The 15,203-nt window shown below is 41.2% G+C and overlaps 1 protein-coding gene and 1 long non-coding RNA gene across 2 annotated transcripts; one reads left to right on the top strand and one right to left on the bottom strand.

Annotated features, from left to right (window-relative positions):
• The first annotated feature begins 2 nt into the window (after nucleotides 1–2).
• LOC138964349 (mitochondrial intermembrane space import and assembly protein 40-B-like) lies at nucleotides 3–12,199 on the top strand. The gene is made up of 3 exons (XM_070336280.1): nucleotides 3–128; nucleotides 8,188–8,283; nucleotides 9,981–12,199. The coding sequence occupies exons 1-3, from the start codon at nucleotides 107–109 to the stop codon at nucleotides 10,295–10,297; spliced, it is 435 nt and encodes a 144-aa protein (XP_070192381.1). The 5' UTR covers nucleotides 3–106; the 3' UTR covers nucleotides 10,298–12,199.
• Nucleotides 754–2,298, bottom strand: LOC138964351 (uncharacterized). Its single transcript, XR_011455082.1, has 2 exons — nucleotides 1,666–2,298; nucleotides 754–1,289 (listed from the first exon to the last, which is right to left on the bottom strand). It is a non-coding gene; the product is annotated as an uncharacterized lncRNA (long non-coding RNA).
• Nucleotides 12,200–15,203: the final 3,004 nt, after the last annotated feature.

Consider the following 15,203-nt stretch of genomic DNA (forward strand, 5'->3'; position numbering starts at 1 on the left):
GGCGTCCGCATGCGCAAATCAAATTATTCGCCATGTGAATTTTGTTAAACGAACATACCTAGTCTGCAGTCAAGAAAAAGAGTAAATAAACAGCAAAAACTACAACATGTCATATTGCAGAAAAGAAGGTGAGACGTTTATCTTTACTTCACAACAACTATTATCCCAATGTTATAAGTCACTCTAGCTTATACGGTGGAAAGCTCTACTCTTGAAGGTAGAAGTTGAGTGTTGAATGATGTAAGTGACCCTGAAATTGGAAGTTAGCAAAAGCTATAGATCTATACACTTCAGTTCGAGATCAGGTATGTTATCTCCAAGTTGATATGGATTTACTGGTCAACCTGAAGCCAACAGTCACATGCGTAATTAACAACCGCAAACTATATCTTTTGTTCAAAATAAGGGTGTCTAACAAGTCAGTTTCAACTTGTTAGATTCACAGGCTTTACATTTGGCTTATTATGGCAAAGACAATGGTCAATATATTTTCTTTAGAGAATGCAGTCGGTTTGTGTAACAAGGGTTCCACTGTTCCAAAAGCCGGCTAGACTGACCTACTCGTCTTGAAAACGGTACCGACCTTGATACCTTGGGAACTGTAAAACCAAGACACAGAGCTACATAGTGGCGCCAATGTCTTGGGTGAAACATTCAAACATGCATGTGTGGTGGAGCGCACGCGGGTGTGGCAATTACAAAAAAGCGAGAGGGAGAGAGTACACAAACAATAAAAAGTTTGAATACATTGAATGATGTTCTCTGTCCTCTTTATTGCATAACACTCACGCACACAATCACCAAGCATTTAAAATAAAAGTTAAAAATAGGTTCGTCAGACTAATGCTACTTTTCAATAAACATTTTCAACACTTAGTCTGAAAAAGGTGGAAACACATACTCAAAAATGTGGTGTCAGAAGTGGGGTGAGGCAAATCTCTACTTCGAAAAAGTTCTGTTGCCACAACACTATAAAGTCACTGGTGTAACGTGTGCTCTAAAACACGCTATTAAACACGGTAGTAAAACACTACCTAGAACTAACACGCTATGCTAAACATACACTATGCTAAAACACGGTAGTAAAACACGCTATGCCATACATACACGGTAGTAAAACACGCTATGCTATACATACACGGTGGTAAAGCACGCTATGGTATACATGCACGGTAGTAAAACACGCTATGCTATACCTACACGGTAGTAAAACACGCTATGCTATACATACACGGTAGTAAAACACGCTATGCTATACATACACGCTATCCCACCAAGAGTCCGCTCGGCTGGGAAAACAAAAAGTAAAAGCAAAGTCAGTAATCACCGAAACGACAATTCATATCAAAGTATCATCTCACACAGTCATCATAACCGGAAACACAGTTACAATTTCAAGTTCCAGTATTACATCATGCATGTTTGGTTTTCTCAATCTTATCGTTGGCCTACTCTTCTGTTGTTAATTACACATCATTTTATTACAGCTGTCAATTTCCAGACAAAACAACAGACCATTTAGCCAAATCCAATATTGGTCCGAGAGGGGACCAACTTTCTGTGCTTGCTGAGATCTAATTCCACACATTCACATGACTAAAGACCAATCAAATTATTGTGCCAATTCCAAAGAAGATGTACCGATAACAAAAGGTCTATTCTCACCTGGTCTACATCATCTCTGGACACGAAACACTCCCTGGTTCACAACAGCATTCAGTTCCAGGACATCCAGCCAACACACACTCCATCACTCCAATTGGTACACACCAACACACACTTTTTCACTTCACAAATGCATCACAAATTTATGCATAGTTCATCCCAAGGCCGGCAAGGCTTGACATGTTCTTTCTCTGCCAGTCCAGGCCACAAGTGCGCGTTTGTTTCAACTTTGGCCGAGTTCATTACAACTTTTACTCATTTTAGTCGGGAAAAGGGGAAGGGGAAGAGGGTCCTATATGACGCTGCTTGATTATGCGTCGCCACCCCAAACATTCTTTTATCAATACGATCTAAACTAATTTAACTTATTAAGAACAAAACTAAGCATTCCCCATTCAGGAATATTCAAACAAATGCATAGTCTGTGTGTTTTCATTCAAACCGAACACGCAGACGTAACCGATAAACACAAGCTGACACCCCTGTCTGTGAAATGACGAAACCCTGAAACCTACGTCATACCGACGTCATACCTACGATAACAGCCTACGACGCAATACAGGCGCTAGAAATTATAATTCTATTGACACAGTCACACAATGTCAATACAGATTTCTCTCACTCACCACATTTGTACAGAAAGCAGTGACACATTTAACTCTGTAGATGGTCCCTCAAGTTCTTGGCATCCGATTGTTGGTGCGAGTTTCCACTCAGGCTCTGCACCAAGAGAGAGGGTATTTCTACTCTTCAGTCTACAACACGAAGTCAGGTTGACCGGTTGCGTTAGGGCATGGCACTGCATAACTTTCACCATGTGCTCAGTTGTATTGCACAAGTGTACAAATGCGCACGTGCATGCGACGGCGTGTGTGTGTGTGTGTATGTGTGTGCGTGTAATCTGCATTCAGAGGATTTATTGCTAGTGTGAATAAATTATTGCAACTAATAATGTTTCCAAATAACCGTCAGAAAAAAAGGTGAATACCACACGCGCACACACACACACACACACACACACACACACACACACACACACACATACATAACGGGACTTTACAGAGGTTCACAAGAAAGGCACACACACCAAGGCGAGGTATGCAGTCTGCTGTTGGCTTGTTTAATCAAGCGGAATGCCTTGGCCGCTGCATCCACCAAACTAGGTAACTTGAGACCTGTCGGTCACTGAAAATAGGCTCCGCCTATACCCATGGGTATTCTGGCCTGTTGGACCTCGGCCTTTAAAAGACCAGACACAGAACCGCGTCAACATTCGACACCATTTTGCGAAGGTACACTTCACTTTTGATTCATGTTATCATTCAAAGTACGCTGGGAACGAACACAAACAACAACAAGTCGCGTAAGGCGAAAATACAATATTTAGTCAAGTAGCTGTCGAACTCACAGAATGAAACTGAACTCAATGCAACGCAGCAAGACCGTATACTCGTAGTCCACCGCTCACGGCATAGGCAGTGAAATTGACAAGAAGAGCGGGGTAGTAGTTGCGCTAAGAAGGATAGCACGCTTTTCTGTACCTCTCTTTGTTTTAATTTTCTGAGCGTGTTTTTAATCCAAACATATCATATCTATATGTTTTTGGAATCAGGAACCGACAAGGAATAAGATGAAAGTGTTTTTAAATTGATTTGGACACTTTAATTTTGATAATAATTTTTATATATTTAATTTTCAGAGCTTGTTTTTAATCCGAATATAACATATTTATATGTTTTTGGAATCAGCAAATGATGGAGAATAAGATAAACGTAAATTTGGATCGTTTTATAAATTTTTATTTTTTTTTACAATTTTCAGATTTTTAATGACCAAAGTCATTAATTAATTTTTAAGCCACCACGCTGAAATGCAATACCGAAGTCCGGGCTTCGTCGAAGATTACTTGACCAAAATTTCAACCAATTTGGTTGAAAAATGAGGGCGTGACAGTGCCGCCTCAACTTTCACGAAAAGCCGGATATGACGTCATCAAAGACATTTATCAAAAAAATGAAAAATACGTTCGGGGATTTCATACCCAGGATCTCTCATGTCTAGTTTCATGAAGATCGGTCCAGTAGTTTTCTCTGAATCGCTCTACACACACACACACACGCACAGACAGACACACATACACCACGACCCTCGTTTCGATTCCCCCTTGACTAAATATAAAAACCACACGCACGAAACTGATGCTTCACGGCAGTTTATTGTCAGAGTTTGGAACACACTTGGAATGTGTATGGACCTAGAAACGGTTGTATACTATGTGAATGGACAACCCTCGACACTCAGAAAAAGAGATAGCTGGAGTCAATACGTCAGACTGATTTTTCATTGGCTACTTCCTAAGGACTTGTTAGGGGGCATTTCATTGGCTACAGATTTGTAACAGAGTTTTTCATTGTCGTTAATTTCAGTTAGGTAGGGGCTACTGTTACGCCTTTTTCAAGTCGTATTTCGACTCAGAAATTCTGTAGTTACGGCATGATGTCATTTTACTGTCGTAACCCGCTCACTGCAGGCTTCTGTTACACCTTTTCCATGACTCATGAGTCGTAGAGTCACTCGGCCAGACTTTGATTACGGCGCGGCGTGATCTTACCCGGACATTCTCCAGTTACGACATGACGCCATTTTACTGTCGTAACACGCTCACTAGAAGCTTCGGTTACACCTTTTCCACGTCGTAGAGTAAGTCGGACAGACTTTGATTACGGCGCGGCGTGATCCCACATATCACTACAGGGACATGCGGCAATTACGGCATGACGCCATTTTACTGTCGTAGCCTACTGTAACCCGTGACCATTTTGAAGGGTAGACCACTCACCTGCACGTTATCATAATTTTTTTGTATAACGATTTGTGCAATAATCATAATGCATCCTTTGAACACTTCCATGCCAAGGGATAAAAATATCTGTATTCTAGCAAAGGAACTGCTCCTGCAAAGGGTATAGTACCTAGTAAACGCCCACCCCTAACTTTTGTGCAACATTGGTGCATAAGGGGGGGGGGGGGGGGGGAGTATAGGGGAAGGGCTCCTAATATGCCTTATATGGACCACTTTTTGTTTCATGCTGATAACTAGCTTGTTTTTTTGCGAAGACGTTTCATTTTATGTTTGGTAGTCCTTCTGTCTTAGGTTAAGCGTTAAGCCTAATTAGAGTGAATTAGGATTGATAGACATTCAGCAAAAATTAAATTAAAAAAAAACCCACATGGTTCATATTAGGAGCCTGGGCACGTAATATGGACCCGTGAAGCGGCCTTCATGAATCACTGTAAAAAGCCCCCTATCCTTCAAAATAGCATGATACAAGTTAGTGTACAAGTCAGACACATTAAAATATGCGTTAGATTTATCTGTTTCGGGTTGATGAGAGCATTATTTGAAGTACAAAGAAGCCTATCAAAAACAGAGTGAAAATAAGTGAAATGATCAACTTCCACAAAAAAAAAGACTTTTAGTTATAATTTGTTTTAAATCTCGAGGGCTAGTTATAGGTTATTTCCAGCAAGCTTCTTAATAAATTAATGAGAACAGCCTTTAGCTTTTATTTTCTTCGATTTGTTGAAGGTGGTCCATATTAGAAGACTCGCACTGTCGGAGAGACTTTTTTTTTTTAAATTTAGATTTGAAATTTCGTCCTCCATTGATGCAGGCATAGTCCAACTCGCCAAACTGCAATGCTTGGTTGAAAGTCTTTCTGGGGGCTCGTTTGCGCTGCACCTGCAGGGTTCGCGACGACTGAACGTAGAGCTGGACGAACGCGTTCGTTTCAAAGTCTGAGATAACTTTTTGCAACCTGTCAAAGGATTCGAACGTACTTCCTACTGTCAAAACTGCTTCGCTGTGAAGTCCGCTATCCATGGTAGCCACTGCGTTTCAGTTAACAGTTAACGTTAATTTCAAATGTGACCGACATTATGTTGTAGTCTGGCTCTGAAATGCATTGACTAATTGCCGAACGGCACAGACGTCATTGCATGACAGGATTTCCCTCCCCAGAATTCCCCATGGATTTTGAGATTTGGAAGATGGCAAAAGATATACGCACTCGGAGTGTATACAGGCTCATCGATGAGAAAATTGATACCAAAACAAGCCTTTTAGAAGTTTTACGGCTTCTGAAGAGGCTGACACCAGTCTTCTTCAAAATGGCAAAACAACACTGCTAGGCACAACAGCTGAACCACATACATTTTTATGGGGAGAAAATGAGTTGTTTTTCCATTTGAGATCAAAAACGGGGTCACTCTTGCTTATTTTGATTTTGTGTAGTTTAGTGTCTGCAAGTTTGCTTTTGCGAATTTAATTTTGGGGGGTGTCCTAGGTTTCCGGTAAACTACAAAAGCACTAATTTATGAAAAATAAAACTCTTTATTTTATACGGTAGGGGAATGAATTACCTTTCTGGCATGTCAAAGCAGCACCGCCCTGATATGGCCCTTCGTGGTTGGCTGGGCGTTAAGCAAACAAACTTGATTAGTGCTTTTGTGAACAAGAAACAATTAACAAGTGGCTCTATCCCATCTCCCCCCCACTTTCCCCGTCGCGATGTAACCTTCGTGGTTGAAAACGACGTTAAACACCAAATAAATAAAGAAAGCAAACAAACAAACCTTTCTGGCAATATACTTCGTTTTAATATAACTACATGTAGCCACATCACACAGATCTACAGCTAAATATATCTGTGTACTTTTTTTATGAGGGGTACTCAGCTAGTGTAGATCGAACCAGTCCCTCTGCATTTGTGCTTGCGGGAGACTGGCAGTCTCAATCCCAATTAAATTTGGCAGTTTTTGTGTGCACAGTTTTGACATTAGAAACAAATATTAATGTTCAGGAAGACTGATTTGCACCTAAAGTTGCAGCATTATAAAGAATGCATGCAAGATTTAGCTTAGCCAAGAATCAACAACCATTAGCTTGAGTAAGTTAGTCTGTTTGGCAGATTTATTGTAAGATCAACAGGGTATTTTAGAATCAATGGGCAAGTCGATCCTGTCAGGCTCTACTATCCATCACACATTATGTGAATCAGTGAATGGATCTCTTGACAGATCTGAATTCAGAACATTAATCACTAAATCAATGATTTCTTATTTTAATGTGTGAAGGTTGCCAGTGACGAACCGGCCCTGAGCACAGTTATGGTCCATTGCAAACTATGAAATGGCTGAACCTTGTCCTTCAGATTTTACTCGGGTCATAGGGTACAGTACAATGCTTGTGATGTCTGCAAGAATGCGTCATGATTAGTGCGGTACTGTTACTGTCAGTGTTTAAATGTAATGGTTTAAAGAGGGAAGGATCTAAAAAAGATTAAAGACACAGTAAGCCTCCCGTAAACCATCACAGAGCTCCCCGAGCGTCTACATACAGTACAAGCATACTTCCATTTAAACGCTCACCGAACGGGAACATCCTGGCTGCTTTCTGTCGAGCGTGAGAAATTTTCAAAGAATTTATTTTCGTGGACTTGGCCCTTTACAACAATGACGCCTCGTTTTGGTGCTGGACGGCTGTTATGAATATCCCGGAAATCACGCCCGGACAGTAAGCCTCCCGTAAACCATTACAGATACTGTCAGGCTTTTACACACAGTACAAACACCCTTCCATTTGAACGCTCACCAAACGGGAACATCCTAGGTGCCCTACGTAAAGAGCGAGCAATTTTTAAAGAATTAATTTTGCAGATTGTCTCGAACACTTTTTGGACCCATCCTGAACTCAGGTCAAAAATGAGTTACTTCCTTTAAACTGGCGATAGCTGTGGATCGATGATTATCAGAATGTTTTTGGACCGTGGTGCGTTTTTGCGCTAGACCTAACTTTTAAAATCTAAATAATAAATTGACAGCTTGTTACACAAACATTCTTTAATCATAAAAGAATTCTTTTTTCATCAAGACAGGATCAGTGCAATTCGAAGTTGTGAAAGTTTGAAAAAAGATAAGCCCGGAAGCAGGGTCACGCAAGGGTCGTAGCAGACGACGGTTTATGCGGCATATCGCCAACAGTCAAAAGCCATCGCTAGAGTTCTTGTGAACCACAGCCGTTTGTTTCATGCATAAAAACGTGCTATTGTAGATAAGCTCACATCGAGTCGCATTCAAATGACTAACTGACGACTACATTGTGAAAAAGGGAAACTGGATCACACGGGTTCCCAATGGCTCAGGGGTAAGATAAACCACGCAAAAATAAATTCTTTGAAAATTGTTCGCTCTTTACGGAGGGCACCTAGGATGTTCTCAATCGGTGAGTGTTTAAATGAAAGGGTGTTTGTACTGTGTGTAAAAGCCTGACCGTATCTGTGATGGTTTACGGGAGGCTTACTGTGCCTTTAAAAATGTCATAGCGGTAAAATCGGTTCATCCCTGTGAGAATTTAATTAATAAAGTGTAACTGTAATGCTAGTTCATGCAGCTTGTACTTAAGTTGTAAATGTTAGTAATCGGACATGATTTTAATTCTGCCTGTGGTGTGTTTTCTGACAGGTAAAGATGAAATCATCTTTGCAACCAAAGAAGATCTGCAGCAGCCAAGCACAGCCATCATCAAGGTGGATGCAAATGATGAAGATGAGGAACCAGGTGAGATAAGATGGTAAAAACTCATGAACATGATGATTACACTGACAGCGACATAAACTGAACATTTATTTTCTTCATAAGAAGCGGTGTGAGACTCTTAATAGATAGATAGATAATTTATTGCCAAGTGTACAATACATGAATGAACATAAAAAATACACGAGGAAAGCAGCTTGCTGTGTGATAAAAACAAAAATAAATAGCATTCATACATCACTGGCGCATAGCATCATACATACATGGGTAAGACAATTTGGTATCACAGTAACTAATACATACACTATACAGACATGGTGAGAACTATGAAACTCTAAGAGCTATCGGAACCACAATAAAAGTACGCATAAAAGATAGGATCCCCCCCCCCCCCCCCCCCCCCCCCCCCCCACTATCAACTACTGTAAGAACTGAACATGGTAATATTCCTAAGAGTAAGACTCTGTTGTCTAGGAGAAGGACTGGGAAGTACTGAAAACACCTAACTACTAGTTTAGACACAAGCATGGTTTTCTTGTGCAGTCTTGGTCCCTTAGAGTGAGATGCAGAAGGATGTGCATGGGAAAGAAATGATTGGAATAGTTCCTTTACAGAACCCCTCTTAAAGCCTTCGCCCGACATCGTGGGGCCGTGTGGCCCCAGATGGGTGTTTGATTGTAAATATTTCTGGAACGATTCCACAATTTTTGAGTCACTTGAGAAAAAGTGACTCTATGTAATCGGTCAGTGTTAGTCTGTCCGGCCGGCCATCCGGCCGGCCGTCCGTAGACACCACCTTAACGTTGGACTTTTCTCGGAAACTATCAAAGCGATCGGGCTCATATTTTGTTTAGTCGTGACCTCCAATGACCTCTACACTTTAACGATGGTTTCGTTGACCTTTGACCTTTTTCAAGGTCACAGGTCAGCGTCAAAGGAAAAATTAGACATTTTATATCTTTGACAAAGTTCATCGGATGTGATTGAAACTTTGTAGGATTATTCTTTACATCAAAGTATTTACATCTGTAGCCTTTTACGAACGTTATCAGAAAAACAAGGGAGATAACTAGCCTTTTCTGTTCGGCAACACACAACTTAACGTTGGGCTTTTCTCGGAAACTATAAAAGTGACCGGGCTCAAATTTTATGTGAACGTGACTCATTGTGTTGTGAATAGCAATTTCTTCCTGTCCATCTGATGCCTCATATAATATTCAGAACTGCGAAAGTGACTCGATCGAGCGTTTGCTCTTCTTGTTTAATGAGCTTTTAGAAATGCCTCAACCACCTAAACATCTGTTATGTCCTAATAGATCATTACATTTCATTGAAAACTAATTAAGAAAACACTAGCTAAAGAGAAACCAAAAGTCATATATTCTGTTTAGAGTATGGGGCCGCATGGCCCCACGAAGTCTGCGGAGGGGTATGCATGCCGCTTTCCCCCTCTTTAAGAAGTATGGGGCCGCACGGCCCCACGATGTCTTCCGCGTGTAGTCAATAACGAAGTCGGGCGAAGGGTAAGATGCAAAAATCTGAGAAAATCCGCTTTCAAAAAGGAGGTAACGTGACAGGTTATGAACAGAAAATATGAGAAAGCAAGGCCATAAAGGGTGTTTTGTCTTAAATCAGGGGTCCTCTTCCCTTGATTTTTCTAGAACCAGTAAGGATTCTGCTGAACCTTAATACTGATTTCTTGCCTTTATGTCCCAACACAGGCCTGATCCTGCCCAATGGTGACATCAACTGGAACTGTCCGTGTCTGGGTGGTATGGCCAGTGGACCATGCGGGATGCAGTTCAGAGAGGCGTTCTCCTGTTTTCACTACAGCGAAGCCGAGCCCAAGGGATCAGACTGCTACGAAAGTTTCCGACAAATGCAGGACTGTATGCAAGGCTACCCAGAGTTATACCCGTCAAAAGAAGACGAGGGGGAGGGAGAGGCAGGAAATTCCAATGAAAATCAAAGTGAAGGAGCAGCAGCAGAAGAAAAATCAACAGAACAGGATGATAAGAGTGCTATAAAATCGTCTTGACAAGACAGGTTTTAGTGCTGTGTGAACTATGGAATGTTTGATGTCATGTATCCATATTTTCCAGTTTAATTGAAAAACAATCAAAGGTTACTACATAGCCTGAATGAATGTTTTACTTATTTGGAAGTAGAGTTATTCTGAACTTCAATGTAAGATTGAGTTATTGCCACCAGTAGATGTGAGTTTGTGTGTGCGCGTGTTTGTGTGTGGTCATGCTGTGATTTTTTTTACCCCACCAAACAGATGTGAAGTGGTGGGGTGCTCAGATCAGGAAGCATTCACATAGAGATGCCAAGTCAGGGGTTGCAGTAACGTGACTTTAATTTAACATGTACCAGAAGGCAGTGTCTGATGACACATAAAAAGAAAAGAAAACATAATATAAACTGTACATGACATAACAAAAGTAAACGCACCATTCATACCAATGTATCCTAACCATATAAACATTAACTACCATGGAAAGGAGGGAGGGGGGGAGCGATGGGGAGACAGGACTAATCCATTACACAATAGACCGCCGAGGACCCGTCACCGGTCTGACTAGAGACTACGCGACAGTGCGCGACCTTCATCTAAAGCATATACAGGAAATATTTTTGTTCTTCTAGTACCTTTACAGTATTTTCTCGCGCTGTACCAAGTTTAAAGTCATAAAAGTCAAAAATAAGGGAGTTATGATGCATTTTCGAAGAGCTACCAAGCAAAGTGAAGCATCGGAATTCTGCGTCTGACCATGTTCGCTTTTTTTAGACCCGCACCCTCGACCTCTAACATGTAATGTTTTTATATATATATCTAGTATTTTCACAACAGTAGAGACTTTAAGAAGGGCTACCACATTCATATGGTTGGCATTTTCGTGGTTGCAAAAGACACTCGGCGGGGGAACACCATGTGTCGCTAGTACAGCGGTTAAGAGGACAGAAGAATTTCGTTTCGCTGGTCGCACCGGTTCAGAAGTGTCGATCAGATAATACCAGCTGCCTCACTTCTGCTGAAACGCATCAGATACTCAGGCCACAACTCAACACATCATAAACTTTAACTGCTTCATGCATTTTTCTCCTCTAGGCGGCTTGACCAGCCGACTGAAAAGTTGAGTCGGTCTGATGTTTGGGTCGCCATCTTGAAATTTCTTTCGTCTGCTCAGTCACTCACTTACCCAATTCAAGCCTGCTTTACGGCTTTTTAAACTTGATTTTTAAAAACATTTCAATGATAAATCGCGCCTAAAGATGTCAGAGCATACATCGATTACACAAGGTAGGCATATTTTATGACTATTCGAATATAAAACGCGACCGAAGTCACTTTCGTCCGAATGACCAATTCTACGAATTTCGTTTCTCTTGGCGAAGCGAATTTCTGTTCGTAGAGATCGGAAGTCACGTGTACTCAAAAAGGTGTGACGTTTTACAACCGAAAATGCCAACGAAACGAATGTGGTAGTGCTTCTTAATCTCTCTATTGTCTGACTTTGTACCAACTTTTAGATTATAGGAATAAGGGAGTTATGATGCATTTTCAAAGAGCTATCGAGCAAAAAAGAAAGCCTCGGATTTTTGTCTTCGAAAATGCATCATAACTCCCTTATTTGTTTATTTCTATAACTTAAAAGTTGGTTCAAGGTAAGACAATGTTGTGCAGATACTAAATATATAAAACATATTACATGAAAATGCTTTGGTTTGAGGACGCGCGTGCGGGTTAACAATGCGAACAAGGTCGGACACAGAATTCCGATGCTTTCACTTTCGCTCGATAGCTCTTCGAAAATGCATCACAACTCCCACATTTTTACATTTTGTCAAGTTTTGACTAAATGTTTTAACATAGAGGGGGAATCGAGACGAGGGTCCTGGTGTTCTATATATGTGTGTGTGTGTGTCTGTCTGTGTCTGTCTGTCTGTGAGTGAGTGTGTGTGTGTAGAGCGATTCAGACTAAACTACTGGACCGATCTTTATGAAATTTGACATGAGAGTTCCTGGGAATGATATCCCCGGACGTTTTTTTCTTTTTTTTGATAAATACCTTTGATGACGTCATATCCGGCTTTTTGTAAAAGTTGAGGCGGCACTGTCACACCCTCATTTTTCAATCAAATGGATTGAAATTTTGGCAAAGCAATCTTCGACGAAGGCCGGACTTTGGTATTGCATTTTAGCTTGGTGGCTTAAAAACTAATGAATGAGTTTGGTCATTAAAAATCGGAAACTTGTAATTAAAATTATTTTTTTATTAAACGATCCAAAAAGAATCATCTTATTCTTCGTCATTTTCTGATTCCAAAAACATATACATATATTATATTTGGATTACAAACAAGCTCTGAAAATTAAAAATATGAAAATTATGATTAAAATTAATTTTCCGAAATCGATTTAAACACAATTTCATCTTATTCCTTGTCGGTCCCTGATTCCAAAAACATATAGATATGATATGTTTGGATTAAAAACAAACTCAGTAAGCTAAAAAGAATAGACATACAGAAAAGCGTGTTATCCTGCTCAGCGCGACCACTACCGCACTATTCTGCATGGCTTGTCGATTTCACTGCCTTTGCCACGAGCGGTGGACTGACGAAACTACGAGTATGTGGTCTTGGTGAAAAAAGCAGTGCGTTCAGTTTCATTCTGTGAGTTCAACAGCTTGACTTAATGTTGTTATTTCGCCTTACGCGACTTGTTTTAATTTCTATGACTAAAAACTTAGTACAAAGTCAGATAATGTTGTGAAGATACTACATATATATATTAAAATATTACATGAACATGCTTTTGTTGGAGGTCGCGCGTAGTCTTTAGTCAGACCCTCGCGTCACGTATGCAAGCTACTAAAGCGAGGTTACCCTAGCTATGACGTCACAAAGCACGCTACACCGTGCACAGACACTCATGCATGCAAGCGTGACCAGGGCCAACAACTTCAGGGTACAGTACTCTAAGCTACTTAAGGGAGATTACCCTAGCTATTACGTCACAAAGCACGCTACACCGTGAACAAAGACACTTAGCTGCCGCCCCGGGAAACTAGAAATACGGACAACAACGAAACTGACGCTATGACGTCACTACTCACGAAATGGCTAACACACATATATACGTACACACCATAGCATCAATCATACGCACAACACATCATAAAACCGATCAAACTTAGCAAATACAAATTACAATAATACAAAAGAAACTATCTGCTTACAGTCCACTCAATGTATAGGAGAACTCGTCACAAACTCCGCCGACGGAAACTGGTCACAACGCTGACCCAAAATCACAATCGTCCTATCGCTACGAAAATCTTAAGGGTACTGACAAAGCCTCCGCTATCCGTATGATTCTTGCACGCACCCGTTTTAACAATGAATCAGATGTATACACATTTACATGTCCACAGTTAAATTGCATCAGCATACATCATTCTGAGTTACACGCTGTACATGTAATGCTGAATTATCTTGTGTACAGCTTTTCATGTTGAGTTGTATCTGGTCACTATGCCTACAAAGGACAGGTGTAGAAACAGGCATTCAAATTTAAGGTTTAAGGTTTTAAGGTAAAGAACAGTTTTGGGGGCCATCTGCATGTAGTCGTTGTACTAGTTCTTCTTCTTCTTCTTCTTCTTCTTGTTCCTGGGCTTGAGTTCCCAGGGTCATCCCTTTTCGGGGATGAGAATTTTGCGTGTATGGCCGTTTGTTATACCCTGCCGCATGGGCAGCCATACTCCGACTTCGAGTGATTAAGAGAATATTTATGAATACAGATAGATAACAGGGCTTGAAGGCAGAAAACAGTGCAGATAAACAGCAAGACAAAAGACAGAATATGAGAAACAAAAAGAAAGGATAGACAGTGGGAACATTGTTGCCCTGTGTTACCAGCCAGGGGGTAGCCTATAGACAGTGGGAACATTGTTGCCCTGTGTTACCAGCCAGGGGGTAGCCTATAGACAGTGGGAACATTGTTGCCCTGTGTTACCAGCCAGGGGGTAGCCTATAGACAGTGGGAACATTGTTGCCCTGTGTTACCAGCCAGGGGGTAGCCTATAGACAGTGGGAACATTGTTGCCCTGTGTTGCCAGCCAGGGGGTAGCCTATAGACAGTGGGAACATTGTTGCCCTGTGTTACCAGCCAGGGGGTAGCCTATAGACAGTGGGAACATTGTTGCCCTGTGTTACCAGCCAGGGGGTAGCCTATAGACAGTGGGAACATTGTTGCCCTGTGTTACCAGCCAGGGGGTAGCCTATAGACAGTGGGAACATTGTTGCCCTGTGTTACCAGCCAGGGGGTAGCCTATAGACAGTGGGAACATTGTTGCCCTGTCTTACCAGCCAGGGGGTAGCCTATAGACAGTGGGAACATTGTTGCCCTGTGTTACCAGCCAGGGGGTAGCCTATAGACAGTGGGAACATTGTTGCCCTGTGTTGCCAGCCAGGGGGTAGCCTATTTCAATCCACGGGCTACCCTCGCGGTGTTGTACTTATGATTTAATGCATTTGGAATTATATCAGTTGGAATGCAGTAGACAAGCTGTTAGTTCAGGGTTTTCTACCAAGTGATTTTGTTGTTTAGTTGAATGGTGTGCCAATGATTGAGGAATGCACTAATTGGCGACAAGAGGTGAAACACTGAGGGGGGGAAAGCTAGAATTGTAGTTGTGTGTGCTCTGTGTTCAAGAAGGGTTTGTTTACTAAGCTTTGCAAAAATTTATAAAAAGAACTGTCAAATGCACATTTATCAAAGTGATAATGAGCGTAATATGCATGTGTTGTCACGTTTTAAATTCAGTTATTGTTCTTCTTAACAGAATTGTTGGTCTTTAGGTCTGTAGGTTGTAAGATCAGTAATACGTCATGTTTAAGAATTTGTGTTTGTGTTAAATTCTTTACCCCCCGCGGGT

Source organism: Littorina saxatilis, linkage group LG4 (genome assembly GCF_037325665.1).
Source record: "Littorina saxatilis isolate snail1 linkage group LG4, US_GU_Lsax_2.0, whole genome shotgun sequence".
Lineage (NCBI taxonomy): Eukaryota > Metazoa > Mollusca > Gastropoda > Littorinimorpha > Littorinidae > Littorina > Littorina saxatilis.

Excerpts from the sequence above, each read along its gene's own strand:
- LOC138964349 (XM_070336280.1), top strand. The coding sequence starts at position 107 with ATGTCATATTGCAGAAAAGAAG. Across the intron at positions 129-8,187 it reads GTCATATTGCAGAAAAGAAG|GTAAAGATGAAATCATCTTT; the intron begins GTGAGACGTTTA and ends GTTTTCTGACAG. Across the intron at positions 8,284-9,980 it reads TGATGAAGATGAGGAACCAG|GCCTGATCCTGCCCAATGGT; the intron begins GTGAGATAAGAT and ends GTCCCAACACAG.